An 18481-nucleotide genomic window follows, 5' to 3' on the forward strand; every position below is an offset into this window, starting at 1 on the left:
CTTTTTCACCACCTGCTGTACCTGCATGCCACTTTCAATGACTGGTGTATAATGACACCCAGGTCTCGTTGCACCTCCCCTTTTTCTAATCGGCCACCATTCAGATAATAATCTGTTTTCCTATTTTTGCCACCAAAGTGGATAACTTAACACTTGTCCACATTAAATTGCATCTGCCATGAACTTGCCCACTCGCCCAACGTATCCAAGTCACCCTGCATCCTCTTAGCATCCTCCTCACAGCTAACAGTGCCACCCAGCTTCGTGTCATCCGCAAACTTGGAGATGCTGCATTTAATTCCCTCATCCAAGTCATTAATATATATTGTAAACAACTGGGGTCCCAGCACTGAGCCTTGCGGTACCCCACTAGTCACCGCCTGCCATTCTGAAAAGGTCCCGTTTATTCCCACTTTTTCACAGGTTTGTCCCATTATAGATGGGCAAAGGTTGAAGATGAGAGGAGTGAATTTTAAAGTGGATCTGAGGGAACGGGTTTTTAAACAGAGTGGTTGATGTCTGGAATTCATTGCCAGAGGAGGTGTTAGAATCAGATGCATTTACTATGTTTAAAATGCTTTGAGATAAACACTTAAATAGGCAAGGTGTACAAAAAATATGGACCTACTGTTTGCAAGTGGGATTATTGTAATTGAATGTGGAGGAGACTTTCACGACATCACAACGAGAACAGGTCAGCATGGGCATGGTGGGCCTAAGGGCCCATTCCTCTACTCTGTAATTCCAGGACCCGATGATATCCAACACCTGTGGCAGTGAAAATTTTACACTGGTCTGTTGGTTTGGTATTTTTACACGGAAATTAACTCCACTACTCTAATCAGAGATACTCAATGACTGCAGAGCCTATATTCCATGAATAAATCAGGAAGGTTCACTTGGATTTGTTTTGCATCTAGATCCAGGAAGGCATCTTTCCCAGTGTCTGATATCAGTTTCTAGTGTCTGAGAAAGGTCTGTTATGTCTTTTGTAAGGGACCAAATCTCTGAGATTCTCCAGAAAAAGCAGATTGCTCTTCCCTTGGATCTCTACCATGTTGAGGAAGTAGGTCTTTTTCCACATTTCTTTTGAGTTTTTGCAGCTACACATTAGTTGTCATTCTCAGTCTACTGGAGCTCTGACCACAGCCAAGCCTACTGACATCTGTAATGATTTCCAGCATGGTCACCAGATAGATGCAGACTGAAGAATTGACCAGTATTCACAGGCTGAAGACCAGGCTTTTGTTCATTGCAGGAAGAGATGGAGACCAGTTGGCCTCTTAAGGCTAAACCCACTGAACTGTAGACACACAATGGTGAGGTGTAACCAAACTTCCCATCTCCAACACCCTTTCAGGCTGTGAGTTTCAGTCTCCACCACACTTTGTTTGAAAGAATCATTCTTCAACTCCTTCCTATCACTTCTGCCAATCACCTGAATACACATCCTAGATTATTGACCTCTCGGTAAAGGGAAATAGGTCCTTGCTGTCTAAAATAATTCCATGTCCTCTCATCCTTCTGAATGCCAGCAAGTACAGTCCCAGGCGACTCAGTCTGTCCTCATAGTCTAACCCCCTCGGCTCTGGATTCAACCTGGCGAACCTCCTCTGCGCTGCCTCCAAACCCAGTACAGCAGTACTCCAGATGTGGCCTCACCAGTACCCTGTACAGTTGCAGCATGACCTCCATGCTCTTAAACTCAATCCCTCTAGCAGTGAAGGCCAACATTCCATTTGCCTTCTTGACAGCCTGCTGCACCTGCAAACCAACCTTTTGTGATTCATGCACAAGCACTCCCAAATCCCTCTGCACAGCAGCATGCTGCAATCTTTTACCATTTAAATAATAATCTGATCTTCCATTTTTCCTTTCAAAACGGATGATCACGCATTTTCCCAACATTGTACTCCATCTGCCAGACCCTTGCCCACTCACTCAACCTATCTACACTGGTATGCAAAAGTTTGGGCACCCCTGGTGAAAATTTCTGTTACTGTGAATAGTTAAGTGAGCAGAAGATGAACTGATCTCCAAAAGTCATAAAGTTAAAGATGAAACATTCTTTTCAACATTTTAAGCAAGATTAGTGTATTATTTTTGTTTTGTACAATTTTAGAGTGTAAAAAAAAAGGAAAGGAGCACTATGCAAAAGTTTGGGCACCCCAAGAGATTTGAGCTCTCAGATAACTTTTACCAAGGTCTCAGACCTTAATTAGCTTGTTAGGGCTATGGCTTGTTCACAGTCATCGTTAGGAAAGGCCAAGTGATGCAAATTTCAAAGCTTTATAAATACCCTGACTCCTCAAACCTTGTCCCAACAATCAGCAGCCATGGGCTCCTCTAAGCAGCTGCCTAGAACTCTGAAAATTAAAGTAAATAATGCCCACAAAGCAGGAGAAGGCTGTTTAGCAAAGCATTTTCAGGTGGCCATTTCCTCAGTTTGTAATGTAATTAAGAAATGGAGTTAACAGGAACAGTGGAGGTCAAGTTGAGGTCTGGAAGACCAAGAAAACTTTTCAAGAGAACTGCTCGTAGGATTGCTAGAAAGGCACATCAAAACCCCCATTTGACTGCAAAAGGCGTTCAGGAAGATTTAGCAGACTCTGGAGTGGTGGTGCACTGTTCTACTGTGCAGCGACACCTGCACAAATATGACCTTCATGGAAGAGTCATCAGAAGAAAATCTTTCCTGTGTCCTCACCACAAAATTCAGCGTCAGAAGTTTGCAAAGGAACATCTAAACAAGCCTGATGCATTTTGGAAACAAGTCCTGTGGACTGATGAAGTTAAAATAGATCTTTTTGGCCACAATGAGCAAAGGTATATTTGGAGAAAAATGGGTGCAGAATTACATGAAAAGAACATCTCTCCAACTGTTAAGCACAGGGGTGGATCGATCACGCTTTGGGCTTGTGTTGCAGCCAGTGGCATGGGGAACATTTCACTGGTAGAGGGAAGAATGAATTCAATTAAATACCAGCAAATTCTGGAAGCAAACATCACACCGTCTGTAAAAAAGCCAAAGATGAAAAGAGGATGGCTCTACAACAGGTTAATGATCCCAAACACACCTCAAAATCCACAATGGACTACCTCAAGAGGCGCAAGCTGAAGGTTTTGCCATGGCCCTCACAGTCCCCCGACCTAAACATCATCGAGAATCTGTGGATAGACCTCAAAAGAGCAGTGCATGCAAGACAACCCAAGAATCTCACAGAACTAGAAGCCTTTTGCAAGGAAGAATGGGTGAGAAAAACCCCCAAACAAGAATTGAAAGACTCTTAGCTGGCTACAGAAACGTTTACAAGCTGTGATACTTGCCAAAGGGGGTGTTACTAAGTACTGACTATGCAGGGTGCCTAAATTTTTGCTTCGGGCCCTTTTCCTTTTTTGTTGTTTTGAAAATGTAAGAGATGGAAATAAAAAAGTAATCTTGCTTAAAATATTAAAGAAATGTGTCATCTTTAACTTTGTGCATTTTGGAAATTAGGTCATCTTTTACTCGCTTAGCGATTCACAGTAACAGAAATTTTGACTGGGGTGCCCAAACTTTTGCAAGCCACTGTATATCTCTCTGCAGTCTTTCTGTATCCTCTGCACAATTTGCTTTTCCACTCAATTTAGAGTCAACATCAAATTTAGATACACTGCACCCAGTTCCCTCTTCCAGATCATTAATATATATTGTAAACAGTTGCAGACCCAGCACCGAGCTGTGGCACACTGCTCACCACTAATTTCCAACCAGAGAAACATCCATGTATCCCAACCCATCTTTTTCTTCTGGTTAACTATCTTCTATCCATGCTAATACATCACCCCCAATTCTATGCATCCTTATCTTATGGACAAGTCTTTTATGTGGCACCTTATCAAATGCCTTCTGGAAATCCAAGTAAGTAATGTCCAGCTGTTCCCCTTTATTCAATGTGTTTGTTATATCCTCGAAGAATTTTTGTCAAACAAAATCTACCTCTGATGAATCGACGCTGCATGATGGATCCATTTCTTTCCAGGTGCCTCACTATTTCTTCCTTAATGATATCTTCAAGCATTCTTCCAATTACAGATATTAAACTAACTGGCCGATAGTTACCTGCCTTTTCCCTACATCCCTTTTTGAACAGTGGCATGTCATTTGCCATCTTCCAATCTGCCAGGACCTGACCAGAGTCCAGAGAATTTTTGTAAATTATCATCAAAGTCTCAACTACAACTCCTGCCATTTCTTTCAGTACCCTGGGATGCATTCCAACAGGACCAGGGGACTTGTCTATCTTTAGGTCCACAAGTTTGCTCAGCAGTACCTCTTTTGTGATCGCTATTGTATCCAGGTCCTCACCTCCCATCGCATCCATATCATCTCTCTTCGGCATGATAGACATGTCCTCCACCATGAAAACCAACTCAAAATTGTCATTCAAAGACTCGGCTATTTCCTCATTACCCAATATCAATTCCCCTTCTTGTCCTTCAAAGTACCTACATTCACTTTGGCCACTCTTTCCTGCTTTGTATAATTATAAAAACTTTGACTATCCGTTTTTATATTTTGTGCTAGTTTATTTTCATAACCTATCTTCCCTTTCTTTATTGCCCACTTCATGGTTCTTTGTTGCTTTTTAAAATTTTCCTAATCTTTCAATTTCCCACTATTCTTGGTGACTTTATACACACGAGCTTTTAGTTTGATGTCTTCCTTTATTTCCTTAGTTATCCATGGCTGGTTCTCCCCACCCTTACTGTCCTTGCTTTTAACTGGAATATAATTTTGTTGAGCACCGTGAAAAATCTCTTTGAAAGTCTTGCACTGTTCCTCAACCATCCCACCATCTAGCCTGTGTTCCCAGTTTAGCCTATCCAACTCTTCGCTCATCCCATTGTAGTCTCCCTTGTTTAGGCATAATACACTGGTTTTGCACCCTCCATCTGTATGACAAACTCAGTTATACTGTGATCACTCTTTCCAAGAGGATCCCTAACTACAAAATTGCTAATTGTACCTGTCTCATTGCACAAGACCAGATCCAAGATAGCATGTCTTCTTGTCAGTTCAGTAACATGCTGTTCAAGAAAACTATCATGTATGCATTCTATGAAGTCCTCCTCAAGACTGCCCCGACCAACTTGATTCACCCAATCTATGTGCAAGTTAAAGATCTGTCAGTGGTGTTTGTGGATTTAGCGAAGGCCTTTGACTCAGTGGGCCACAAGCTGATCCAGATGGCACTAGCAAGAGTGGGGACGCCACAGTGGTTCAGAAAGCTAGTCGAAGACCTGTACACCAACACAACATCGGTGGTGGAGGTCAGCGAGGAACGGACTGACAAAAATTGCTGTGAGAAAAGGGGTCAAACAAGGAGACCCCATGTCACCAGTTCTCTTTAACGTTGCCATGGACCCGCTGATAAGCACACTGGAAAGAGACGGGAGAGGAGTGGAAGTGGGAGCAGGTGTCAGGTGCACGACACTGGTATTTGCGGATGATATAGCACTCCTAAGCAGCTCCTATGATGAAGGGCTGGTGGAAAGCCTGGAGATCCTGAACAGGTTCTGCAGAGCAACCGGACTTGAGGTGAATGTGAGAAAGATGAAGGGTTTTTACTGTGAATGCAAAAGGAAGACCTACTTGTATAACGCGAAGGAGGAATGGAGCCTGGAGGGGAAGAACATACAGTTTGTCCCACCGAGAGATACTGAAAAGTACCTCGGGGCGAAGATTGACCCGTGGTGTGGTATTAGAGATGACAGATGGAACGACAAATTGGATAAGTGGTTCCACAGTCTGAAGGCAGCGAAGCTCAAGCCACTACAGAAGATTGAGCTCCTGAGGACGTTTATGATTCTAAGGATCTACTACCATCTGACCCTCATTGAAGCGTCGCAGAACTCAGAGATCTGGACTGGCTGATCAGGACAACAGCAAAGGAGATCCTCCACCTACCCCAGGATGCAGCAGATGGAATACTGTATGCCCGGAATAAGGACGGAGGGGTGTTCCTGCCAAAGCTGGAGGCACTGATTCCGATAGCCGTAGTCAGGAAGAGGCTGGCGTTGGAGCTCTCGGAGGACAGGATTATCAAAGCATCGTTCACCATGGCCAACGAGGACAACCAGGCTAAGATCAGGAGTCTGGCTAGTCTTGAGGTGCTGAAGAATGTCATGGGGGAGCAGGAGTCTGACATGGTGGACGGACGGAGAGCTCCTGGTGGAGGTTACGACGTCTTTGGGGAGATGATGGAAGAGGAGGTGAGAGGGCCACCCAAGTTCGAGTTAGACTGGCGGACGGCCGAATTCAACAAATCGGCCCAGCTAACTATACAGAGATAAGGAATCAGAGACTTCAGGAATAACGAGCCGTCCAATTGGTGGCTGCAGAATCACAAAGGCTGGAAGGGCTACCAGATAGTGGATGCTTTGCTGCTGAGATGTGGACAGTATCCAACATGGTGTACAAGGAATAAAGGGGACAAAGAACGAGTGAAAACCTGCAGGAGATATGAGACCCTGGCCCACATCTCCAGGTGATGCGTGGAGGTGAAAAGGAGCCGGATTAAGAGGGACAACAAGGTGGTGGAAAGGTTGAAGGACAAAGTCTGTAAGCATGGATGGGGTGCGCATGTCCAGCCTCATATTAGAGCAGAGGACGGATCGTTATGGAAGCCGGACCTGATCTTAGTGAAGAAAGGGAAAGCGGCCGTAGTCGACATTACCAATAGGTATGAGGACAACCATCAGTCCCTAGAAAGAGCGTGGAAGGAGAAGGAGGGAAAGTACAAACACCTCACACACCAGATAAGAGAACTTACAGGTGCAGAATCAGTGGAGTACTTTGGTTTCGTTGTTGGAGCGAAGGGTCTCTGGTCAGAAGAAAATGAAAGGTTGCTGAACTTCATCAGCTTGAAGGGGTCCAAGATGTTTGCGAGGCAGATTTGCAGTCTAACGATCTGGCTGACAATTGACACCTTGCAAACATTCATGGACGGATAGAGGAAATGGGCAACAGTCAGGTAAGGAACACTGTGTGACTGCTTGCCATGAGAGGGTGCCATAACTTCCTGGCGTATCTTGGCTTGTCCGGGTATGTTCAGAGAAGATAGGCACATAGAGTAAAATTCACGACAATGGCACATTACTGTGTTTTTAGTCATGGTGCATGTCAAGTGGTCTTTACAAAGCTCACGTTTTCCTTTAAAAGCAAATCAGAAGCTTCACATCCCCCATTGTCAACCCTTGGGAGAGTACGATCAAGACAAATCTGATAGCCCATTCCACCGGGCAGTAACCATTCCCCGCTGAGGGTAGGTAGGGACCATGCATTTATTCTGTGGACTTGACACTTAAAGCCACGAAATGTACACTTAATCAGCTTCTGGCTGATGTGTATTTAATAGCCAAATGCCTCGTAATCTAATTAGTGACCCGCATGAATGGATGAACGAGATTCCCACCGTCCCTACCTACTATCTAGCGAAACCACAGCCAAGGGAACGGGCTTGGCAGAATCAGCGGGGAAAGAAGACCCTGTTGAGCTTGACTCTAGTCTGGCACTGTGAAGAGACATGAGAGGTGTAGAATAAGTGGGAGGCCCTCCGGGGCTGCCGGTGAAATACGATAACTGCTGTTCCATTCTTACATGCCTCAGATGTGTCCAGGTTATTGCCTGTTACTATTAGGTGGCCTATAGACAACTCCCACCAGTGATTTTTTTCCCTTTACTATTCCTAATCTCTACCCAGATGGATTCAACATTCTGCTCCTTAGCTCTTATGTCGTCTCTCACTTTCGTTCTGATCTCACCCTTAATTGAGCACTACCCCAGCTCCCTTACCTCCTGCCTATCCTTCCGTATTACCTGATATCCTTGGATATTTAATTCCTAATCCTTTCCACACTGCAACCAATTTTATATAATGGCCACTAAACCATACCACTTTATACTGATTTGTGCCACAAGTTCATTGACCTTGTTACAAATACTACGGGCATTCAGATGAAGTGCTCTTCCACTCATTCTGCCTTTAAAATCTAGTAACCTTTGTCTCTTTTGCACTCCACCCTTACTTTTCTCTTTTTTAACTTCTGCTTTTACTTTCTCTTATCCACACTTTTCTTTTTTACTTTATCCATACTTCTCCAATCTGTTGAACCACCCCCTTATTATTTAGTTTAAAGCCTTATCCAGAACCCTAGTTAAGTGATTCGCCAGGATCCAGGTCCCATCATAGTTCAGATGGAGCCCGTCCCAGTGGAACAAGTCCCTCCTTCTCCAATACTAGTGCCAGTTCCCCATGAATTCAAACCCACTTCTCCCACACCAATCCTCGAGCCATGCATTTAACTCTCTAATCTTCTTAAACCTGTGCCAATTTGCATGTGACTCAGGTAATAATCCAGAGATCACCACCATTTTTCGTTCTGCTTTTTAATTTAGTCCTTAGCTGCTCAAATTCCCTCAGCAGAACCTCTTTCCTCGTCCTACCTATGTCATGGATACCCCATGGACCACAACAACTGGATCTTTCCCCTCTCATGGCAAATTCTTCTGCAGGTCAGATGAGATGTCCCTAACCTGGGCACCAGGCAGGCAGCACAGTCTCTGGGACACTCTATCCCTGCAACAGAGAACTTTGTCTACTCCCCAATTACCATTACGTTTCTATTCTCTCCCCACCCCCACCCCCTTGAATGGCTCCCTGTACCATGGTGTCACAGTTCGGTTGCTCATCCTTCCTACAGCCCCCACTGTCACCCTCACAGGGAGCAATAATCTCAAATCTGTTGGGCAAAATCAAGGGGTGAGGCTCCTCCAGTACTGTCTCTTGGATCCCACTACCTGCTTCACTTGCAGTCACACCCTCTTGTCTCTGACCACAGACCGAATTTGAGGCAGCTAATTTAATGGTGCCTACCTCCTGAATCCAGGTAACTCTCCCCCTCCCTGATGTGTTGTGGTGTTTGAAGCTCAGATTCCAGGTCATCAATGTTGAGCCTGAGTTCCTCAAGCAGCCAACACTTCCTGCAGATGTGGTCACTAGGAACCACAATGAGTCCACCAGCTCCCACATCATGCCCTCTCTTTTGCTTTTGACTTCCACTAAACTTTTCACGTTTCACCCTTAACCCATGAACTCTAGTTGTAATCCCACCCAACCTCAGAGGTATAGCCAGGGTAAATGCAAGAAGGCTTTTTCCACTATCAAATAACCTCTCAGTCTTCTATGTTCCAAGAAATAAAGTACTAACCTAAACAATTTTTTCTTATAAATCAGGTCCTGCAGACTGGGCAACATCCTTGTAAATTTCTCTGTACTCTTTCAACCTTATTTACATCTATCTTGTAGGTGGGTTACCAAAATTGCACACAATACTCCAAATTAGGCCTTACCAGTATCTTTTACAACTTCCACATAACATCCCATTTCCTATACTCAATACTTCGATTTATGAAGGCCAATATGCCAAGAACTTTCTTTACAACCCTGTCAGGCTCTAACACCACTTTCAACGAATTATGTGCCTGTATTTCCAGATTTCTGTGTTCTACCACACTCCTCAGTGTCCTATCAATCACTGTGTAAGACCTACCCTGGTTAGTCCCACTGAAATGAAGTGTAGCACCTCACACTTGTCTGCAATTCTATCTCCCATTTTTCAGCTCATTTGTTCAGCTGATCCAGATCCTGCTGCAAGCTATGATAGTCTTCCTCGCTGTTCACTGCACCTTGTTCTTGCTGGCATCTACAAATTTGCTGATCCCGTTAACCACATTATCATCCAGATCGTTGATATAGATGACAAACAACAACAGATCCAGAACTGATCTCTGCGGCACTCCACTAGTCACAGGCCTCTGTTCACAGAGGCAACCATCTACCACCACCCTTTGGCTTCTCCTGCAAAGCTAATGTCTAATCCAATTTATTACCAGCATGTAGGTGGTAATAAATTTATTACCAATTTATTACCAGCATGTGGGCAACATCCACTGACTTGCCTTCATCTACTTTCCTGGAAACTTCCTCGAAAAGCTCTGTAAGATTGGTAAGACACAATCTATCAAGCATGAAGCCATGCTGACTATCCTTAATCAGTCTATATCTATCCAAATACTCACATACCTTCCAATAGTTTTCCCACTACTGATGTCAGGCTCAGCGGCCTAAAATTTGCTGGTCTATTTTTCGAGCCTTTCTTAAACAGTGGGACATCGTTGGCTATCTTCCAGTCCTCCAGCACTTCACCTGTCGCTAAGGATGATTTAAATATTACTGCTAGGGCCCCCGTAATTTCTGCACTTGCCTCCCACAGGGTCCAAGGGTTCACCTTGTCAGGCCCTGGGGGATTTATGCACCCTGATTTGCCTCAAGACAGCAAGCACCTCCTCCTCTGTAATCTGTAAAGAGTTGATGAAGTTGATGCCATTTTGCCTTACTTCTGTAGACTCTGTGTATGTTTCCTGAGTAAATGCAGCTTCTGCATCTGTATGAAGATCTCACTCATCTTTTTTGGCTCCAAACATGGATTAACATTCTGATCTTCCAGAGAACCAATTTTGGCCTTTGCAATCATTTTGCTCTTAACATATGTGTAGATTCCCTGAGGATTGTCCTTCATCATCTCTGCTAAGGCGACCTCATGCCTTCTTTTAGCCCCCCTGATTTCTTTCTTAAGCATTATCTTGAATTTCTTGTACTCCATAAATACCTCATTTGTTCCTACCTGCCCGTACCTTCTATGCACCTCCTATTTTTTTCTTCTTAATATCTCTTGAAAACCAAGCTTCCCGACACCTGTTATCTTTAGCTTTTTTTTCCTGACAGGCACACAAAGCTTCGTGCTCTCAAAATTTCACTTTTAAAGGCCTCGCACTTTCCAAGCTCACATTTGCCAGAAAACAGGCCATGTCCCAATCCACACTTGCCAAATCTTTGCTGATACCATCAAAATTGGCCTTTCTCCAACTTAAAAATCTCAACCCGCTTATCAGACCTATCTTTTTGCATATTTACTTTGAAACTAATGGCATTGTGATCACTAGAAAGGTTCAAAAGACTAGGCAATGATAGAGATCTAGAAGAATATAAGTCTAGCAGGAAGGAACTTAAGAATGAAATTAGGAGAACCAGAAGGGGTCATGAGAAGGCCTTGGCGGACAGGATTCAGGAAAACCCCAAGGCATTCTACAAGTTTGTGAAGAGCAAGAGGATAAGATGTGAAAGAGTAGGACCAATCAAGGGTGACAGTTGAAAAGTGTGTATGGAACCGGAGGAGACAGCAAAGATACTTAATGAATACTTTGCTTCAGTATTCACTACAAAAAAGGACCTTGGTTATTGTAGGGATGAATTACAGCGGACTGAAAAGCTTGAGCAAGTAGGTATTAAAAAAGAGGATGTACTGGAGCTTTTGGAAAGCATCAAGTTGGATAAGTCACCAGGACCAGACAAGATGTACCCCAGGCTACTGTGGGAGGCAAGGGAGGAGATTGCTGAGCCTCTGGCGATGATCTTTGCATCATCAGTGAGGACGGGAGAGATTCCGGGGGATTTGAGTGTTGTGGCTGTTGTTCCCTTATTCAAGAAAAGGGATAGAGATAGCCCAGGACATTATAGACCAGTGAATCTTACTTCAGTGGTTGGTAAGTTAATGGAGAAGACCCTGAGAGGCAGGATTTTTGAACATTTGGAGAGGGATAATATGATTAGGAATAGTCAGCATGGCTTTGTCAAAGGCAGGTCGTGCCTTACGAGCCTGATGGAATTTTTTGAGGATGTAACTAAACACATTGATGAAGGTAGAGCCGTAGATGTAGTGTATATGGATTTCAGCAAGGCATTTGATAAGGTACCCCATGCAGGGCTTATTGAGAAAGTAAGGAGGCATGGGATCCAAGGCGACATTGCTTTTTGGATCCAGAACTGGCTTGCCCACAGAAGGCAAAGAGTGGTTGTGGACAGGTCATATTCTGCATGGAGGTCGGTGACCAGTGGTGTACCTTAGGGATCTGTTCTGGGACCCCTACTCTTCGTGATTTTTATAAATGACCTGGATGAAGAAGTGGAGGGATGGGTTAGTAAATTTGCTGATGACACAAAGGCTGGGGGTGTTGTGGATAGTGTGGAGGGCTGTCAGAGGTTACAGCGGGACATTGATAGGATGCAAACTGGGCTGAGAAGTGGCAGATGGTGTTCAACCCAGATAAGTGTGAAGTGGTTCATTTTGGTAGGTCAAATATGATGACAGAATATAGTTTAATGGTAAGACTCTTGGCAGTGTGGAGGATCAGAGTGATCTTGGGGTCCGAGTCCATAGGACACTCAAAGCTGCTGCGCAGGTTGACTCTGTGGTTAAGAAGGCATACGGTGCATTGGCCTTCATCAACCACGGGATTGAGTTTAAGAGCTGAGAGGTAATGTTGCAGCTGTATAGGACCCTGGTCAGACCCCACTTGGAGTACTGTGCTCAGTTGTGGTCGCCTCACTACAGGAAGGATATGGAAACCATAGAAAGGGTACAGAGGAGATTTACAAGGATTGCCTGGATTGGGGAGCATGCCTTATGAGAATAGGTTGAGTGAACTCGGCCTTTTCTCCTTGGAGCGATGGAGGATGAGAGGTGACCTGATAGGGGTGTATAAGATGAGAGGCATTGATCGTGTAGATAGTCAGAGGCTTTTTCCCAGGGCTGAAACGGCTAGCATGAGATACATTCAAGGTGCTTGGAAGTAGGTAAAAGGAGAAGTCGAGGTTAAGTTTTTTTACACAGAGAGTGGTGAGTGTGTGGAATGGGCTGCCGGCGACGGTGGTGGAGGCGGATACGATAGGGTCCTTTAGGAGACTCCTCGATAGGTATATGGAGCTTAGAAAAATAGAGCACAATGGGTAACCCTAGGTAATTTCTCAGGTAAGAACATGTTGGGTACAGCTTTGCGGGCCGATGGGCCTGTATTGTGCTGTTGGTTTTCTATGTTTCTAGATGCAAAGTGCTCACCTAAACAAACCTCTGTCACCAGCCTTGTCTCATTCCCCAACAGCAGATCAAGTACTGGTCACTCTCTCATTGGAACTTCTGTGTACTGATTAAGAAAACTTCCCTGAATACTCTATCCCATCTAGTCCTTTTATAGTATGAGAGTCCAAGTCAATATATGGAAAGTTAAAGTCTTCTACTATAACAACTGCTATAACCTACTAGATATGAATAGTATTAAAATCATTTTGGATTTTTTCTTTCCCCTTCATTGAAATTCCAGCAAGGAAGTGGTGTCCCAGCAGTTTCTTATATCACATAAATGGATTCATATTATCAGTGAACGCTCTCCCATTCACTTGGCAAATGTTGTTTTTCTGGTTTTGTTACTCAGGTGATGTCCAGTGAAAGACATGGAGAAGGCATCAGAAGTGAAGGAGACGTTCTTGTTGAAATCCTTAAAAGACTGGCTCAAGGTGCCAGGTGAGGCCCCTGAGGTTTAAGGAATTTACAAACCCTTGAATGAGTATCCGTCTTCTGTTTAATGTACCAGATTCATACTCGGGTCTGTTGAAGTGTCTTGGTTCTGGGTAAGACTATACAAGATCCAGCCTGCAGCTTTTTACTGAGACTGACTTTGATTAATTGCAGCAGGAAGTCAGTATTAACTGCACGATGAAAGCTCCCCAAAGCTTGTGCTTTCATTCGTAGCCAGTTGCAGGTTTCCTGATTGCTACTTCTGAATAGAACTTGTACCATTGCAAACTGAACAATTTTTGAAGTACTAGAAGGGCATGAAAATTCTTCAAACCCACATGTGTCTTTGACAAAGGTAGTGTTTATATGTTTAACAACAAATAATAGCATAGATCATTAGATATAGCACAGAAACAGTCACCCATTTACAATAATTCTACAATAAACCTATTGTATTCTCCCCACGTATTCTCATAAACTCCCCGTTTCCATCACTAACTGCATGCTAGGAACTATTTACAGCATCCAATTAATCTATAACCCCTCCCTCACTTGAGTTATGACTGAAAACCAGAATATCCCAATAAGACCCATGTGCACTCCAGGATCAAACCAGTGTCTCTGGAGCTGTGAGACAGTGTGTCATCTACAGCCTTGTAGGCTGGGAAGTGCTCAGAGTTGCCCTGTTATAGGGAGGATATGGAGGCATGGGAATGGGTGCGGAAGAGGTTAAACAGGATGCTGCCTGGATTAGAGGGCATGTGATAAAAGGAGAGGCTGGACTATCTAGGGTTATTTACTCTAGAATGATGGAGGCTGAAGGGAGACCTGAAAAAATTATGACATGGATCAGTAGAACGGACAGCCAGTACCTTTTCCCCAGGGTCATGGTAGCTTGGTGGTTGGAGTAATGCTATTAAGCTCCAGCCACCTGTGTTCATAGAGAGGTAAAGAGCAGAAGCAGGTCCTTAGCCAATCCAGTCCACGCTGACCCATTTAAACTGTCTATTCCCATCAACCTGCACCGGGACCGTAACCCTCCATAGTCCTGCCATCCATGCACCTATCCAAACGACTCTTAACGTTGAAATCGAGCTCACATGCTCCACTTGCATGGGCAGCTCATTCCACCGTCTCACAACCCTCTGACTGAATTTAATTCATGTTCCCCTTAAATTGTTCTCCCTTCACCCTTAATCATGACTTCTAGTTGTAATCTCACCCAACCTCAGTGGAAAAAGCCTGCTTGCATTTACCCTGCCTATATCTCTATCAAATAACCTCTCAATATTCTACGTTCCAAGAAATAAAGTCCTAACCTTTACAATCTTGCCATATAACTCAGGTCCCCCAGACCTGGCAAACTTCTTGTAAATCTTCTCTGTACTCTTTCAATCTTATTTACATCTTTCCTGTAGGTAGGTGTCCAATTTCCGGCCTATAATTTCCTGGTTTATTTTTAGAGCTTTCTTAAACAGCGGAACAGCATTGGCAATCCCCCAATGTTCTGGCATTTCAGCTGTTGCTAAGGGTGAGTTAAATATCTCTGCTGGAGCCCCCACAGTTCTGCACTGCCCTCCTTCCTGCATGGTCCAAAGGAATACCTTGTCAGGCTCTGGGAATGTATCCACTCTGATTTGCCTCAAGACAACAAACACTTATATGTGTAATCTGTAAGGATTCTGTGAAGTTCATGCCATTTTGCCTTACTTCTATAGTCTTCTGAGTAAATACAGATGCAAAAAATGCATTTAAGATCTCCCCCATCTCTTTTACCTCCAGGAATCGATTACCATACCATCCCGGTCTTCCAGGGGATCAATTTTGTTGATTGCAATCCTTTCGCTTTAATATATCTACGGAATCACTCAGGAATCTCCTTCACCTTGTCTGCTATGGCAACCTCATGCCTTAGCCCTCCCTTAAGTCTTCTTTTGCATTTCTTACACTCCATAAGTACCTCATTTGTTCCTACCTGCCTATACCTGCAATCCACCTCCTTTTCTCTTCTTAACCAGGGCCTCAATATGTCTTGAAAATCAAGGTTCCTCACACCTGTTATTCTTTACCTTTTATTCTGACAGTCACATAAAACTTTGTGCTCTCAAAATTTCACTTTTAAACGCCTCCCACTTACCAAGTGCACCTTTGACAGAAAACAGTCTATCGCAATCCACACCTGCCAGATCCTTTCTGAAACCACCAGAACTGGTCTTCCTCCAATTTAGATGACGTACAATAGGTACAGCAGGTCTATCACGTCAGTGGCCTGTTCATTATTCAGAGCAGCCAGCTGGAGTGTTAAAGCAGACGGTGCTCGGGCCGGGAGACGGAGAAGCCGGTGCTCGGGCCGGGAGACGGAGAAGCCGGTGCTCGGGCCGGGAGACAGAGAAGCCGGTACTCGGGCCGGGAGACGGAGAAGCCGGTCCTCGGACTGGAGAAAGTAGGAGCTGACATGGGTGCAGACAATTATGCTTCCTTCTATGTTGAAGACATCGGAGTTGGTGTGCGAAAGCAGTACAACTTGGACGTTTCTCTTGCCATTGCAAGACCCTGTTGGATATTGATAATGTAAGATGCTGCAGGCCTGTTTCCTTGTTTGGTGGAGAGACAGGCGACGTGGCAGCAGCATGGCCTTGGTTATAGTGAGGACTAGGCCTCAAACCACAGGCTTACCTGCTTCTGCAGTCCAAGTGAGAAGACACTGGAGGCGATGTAACATCGTGTCCATGCTCATTTGGGAGCTCACCTCTCCCATCAGTGCTGCTCTCCAGTGTTTGACCAGTATGACAGGCTGGATTGCCAGGAGCTGTACCAACAATCTGCATGTTGCTCAGGGACTTGGACTATGCATGTAATTTCTTGCGTAACAATGTGGGTTTGTTATCTCTCTCTCACTATTTTGAATGTATTTTATTTGATTTATACACATTAAGTACCTCCTGTACCAAATAAAGTGGCCACTGAGTGTATGTTTGTGATCTTCTGCTGCTGTAGCCCGTCCACTTCAAGGTTCAACATTTTGTGCATTCAGAGACACTCCTCTGAACGCCACTTTTGTCACGTGTTTATTTGAGTTACTGTCGCCCTCCTGCTGACTTAAACCAGTCTGGCCATTCTTCTCTGACCACTCTCATTAAAAAGATGTTTTCACCCACAGAACTGATGCTCACTGGATTTTCTTTTTGTTTCTCGCACCATTTTCTGTAAATTCCGGAACTGTTGTGTGTGAAAATCCCAGAAGATCAGCTGTTTCTAAGATACTCAAACCACCCCATCTGGCACCAACAATCATTCCACGGTCAAAGTTACTTAGAGCACGTTTCTTCCCCATTCTGATGTTTGGTCTGAACAACTGAACCTCTTGGGCATATCTGCATGTTTTTATGCATTGAATCGCTGCCACACGATTGGGTGGTTAGATATTTGCATTAATGAGCAAATGTACAGGTATGTTTTTCTCAATGGGGGCAATCAGTGCAAAAGGTTGTTTGTTGGTGATGCGGAGCAAGATTTAAAAGAGCTCAGGCCCTTTTTGGCTTTTATCTTGGCAGGCAGTCAACAGCGCGAGAGGTCGATCATTGGCAATGCAGTGCGAGGTTTAAAAAGAGCTCAAGTGCTTTTCAGTTTTTTACCCCTCAGTGGGCAACAACGCGGGACTAATAAAAAGAAAGGGGGTGTAGGTGGGGCGGCCATTGGTGGAGTGGGGCATTCTTAGATTGATTTGGTTTGGCTCAACAGGTTTATGCAAGAACAGGCTTGGGCACGCACAGACGGAGGTTCTGAGTAAGTAAGAACGTTCCTAGTAAGTTTTTCTTTTATCTCTATCAGTACATAGCTAGTGTGCTGAAAATAGATCAGAAGATAGTGGTATGTTACTTGTATGAGATGTGGGAAATTTGGAAGACCTCCAGTCTCCCTGCTAATTACATCTGCATGAAGTGCATCGAGCTGCAGCTCCATAGGGACTGTGTTAAGGAACTGGATCTGTAGTTCAATGACCTTCAGCTCATATGGAAGAATGAGGAGGTGATAGATAGGAGCTACAGGGAGGTAGTTACCCATAATTCAGGTCAAGTCAAGTCACTTTTGTCATTTCAACCATAACTGGTGGTACAGAACATAGTAAAAATGAGACGTTTTCCAGGACCATGTTGCTACATGAAACAATACAAAAACTTCACTGAACTATGTAAAACAACACACAACTACACTAGACTACAGACCTACCCAGGACTGCATAAAGAGCACAAAACAGTGCAGGCACTACAATAAATAATAAACAGGACAGTAGGCACAGTAGAGGGTATATTAGGTTGGTGTCAAGCCAGGCTCTGGGTATTGAGGTGTCTGATGGCTTGGGGGGAAGAAACTGTTACATAGTCTGGTCACGAGAGCCTGAATGCTTCGGTGCCTTTATCCAGATGGCAGAAGGGAGAAGAGTTTATATGAAGAGTGCGTGGGGTCCTTCAGTATGACAGTGAGTAAAGTGGATTACAGAGGTATGGGAGAAGAGCTGACCAAAGTGGATTGGAAGGGGACACTAGCAGGGATGACAACAGAACAGCAATGGCTGGTGTTTCTGGGGGAATTTGGAAGTGCAGGAAAGATACATCCCAAAGATGAAGAATTATTCTAAACATAGGATGAGGCAATCATGGCTGACAAGGGAAATCAAAGACAACATAAAAGCAAAAGGGAGGGCAGATAACAGGTAACGCACACCGAATGCCAGAGAAACTCATCAGGCCAGGCAGCATCCTTAGAAAAGAGCAACCAGTCGACGTTTCAGGCTGAGACCCTGTTGCTCTTTTCCATGGATGCTGCCTGGCCTGCTGAATTTCCGCAGCATTTTGTGTGTGTTGCTTGGATTTCCAGCATCTGCAGATTTTCTCAAGTTTGCATATAATAAGTATTTTGTGTCAGGTCTTCACTGTGGAAGACACAAGCAGAATGCGAGAAATGCGAGAGTGTCGGGGGGCAGAAGTGAGTGGCGTTGCCATTACTAGGGAGAAGGTGCTTGTGA

General features: G+C 44.3%; 1 protein-coding gene across 7 annotated transcripts in view; it reads left to right on the forward strand.

Moving 5' to 3' along the window:
• ulk4 (unc-51 like kinase 4) overlaps positions 1-18481 on the forward strand; it is a 702256-nt gene that overhangs the window by 673472 nt on the left and 10303 nt on the right. For 5 of the 7 annotated variants that reach the window (XM_072283788.1, XM_072283791.1, XM_072283794.1 and 2 more), the window contains 2 exons: positions 13373-13461; positions 17197-17241. The exons of 1 other annotated variant lie outside the window; for it this stretch is intronic. In XM_072283788.1, the coding sequence (XP_072139889.1) occupies positions 13373-13461; positions 17197-17241 (134 nt within the window). The remainder of the gene's footprint in view (positions 1-13372; positions 13462-17196; positions 17242-18481) is intronic. One more of the 7 variants, XM_072283790.1, reaches the window with a different exon arrangement.

This window comes from Mobula birostris, chromosome 19 (assembly GCF_030028105.1).
Source record: "Mobula birostris isolate sMobBir1 chromosome 19, sMobBir1.hap1, whole genome shotgun sequence".
Lineage (NCBI taxonomy): Eukaryota > Metazoa > Chordata > Chondrichthyes > Myliobatiformes > Myliobatidae > Mobula > Mobula birostris.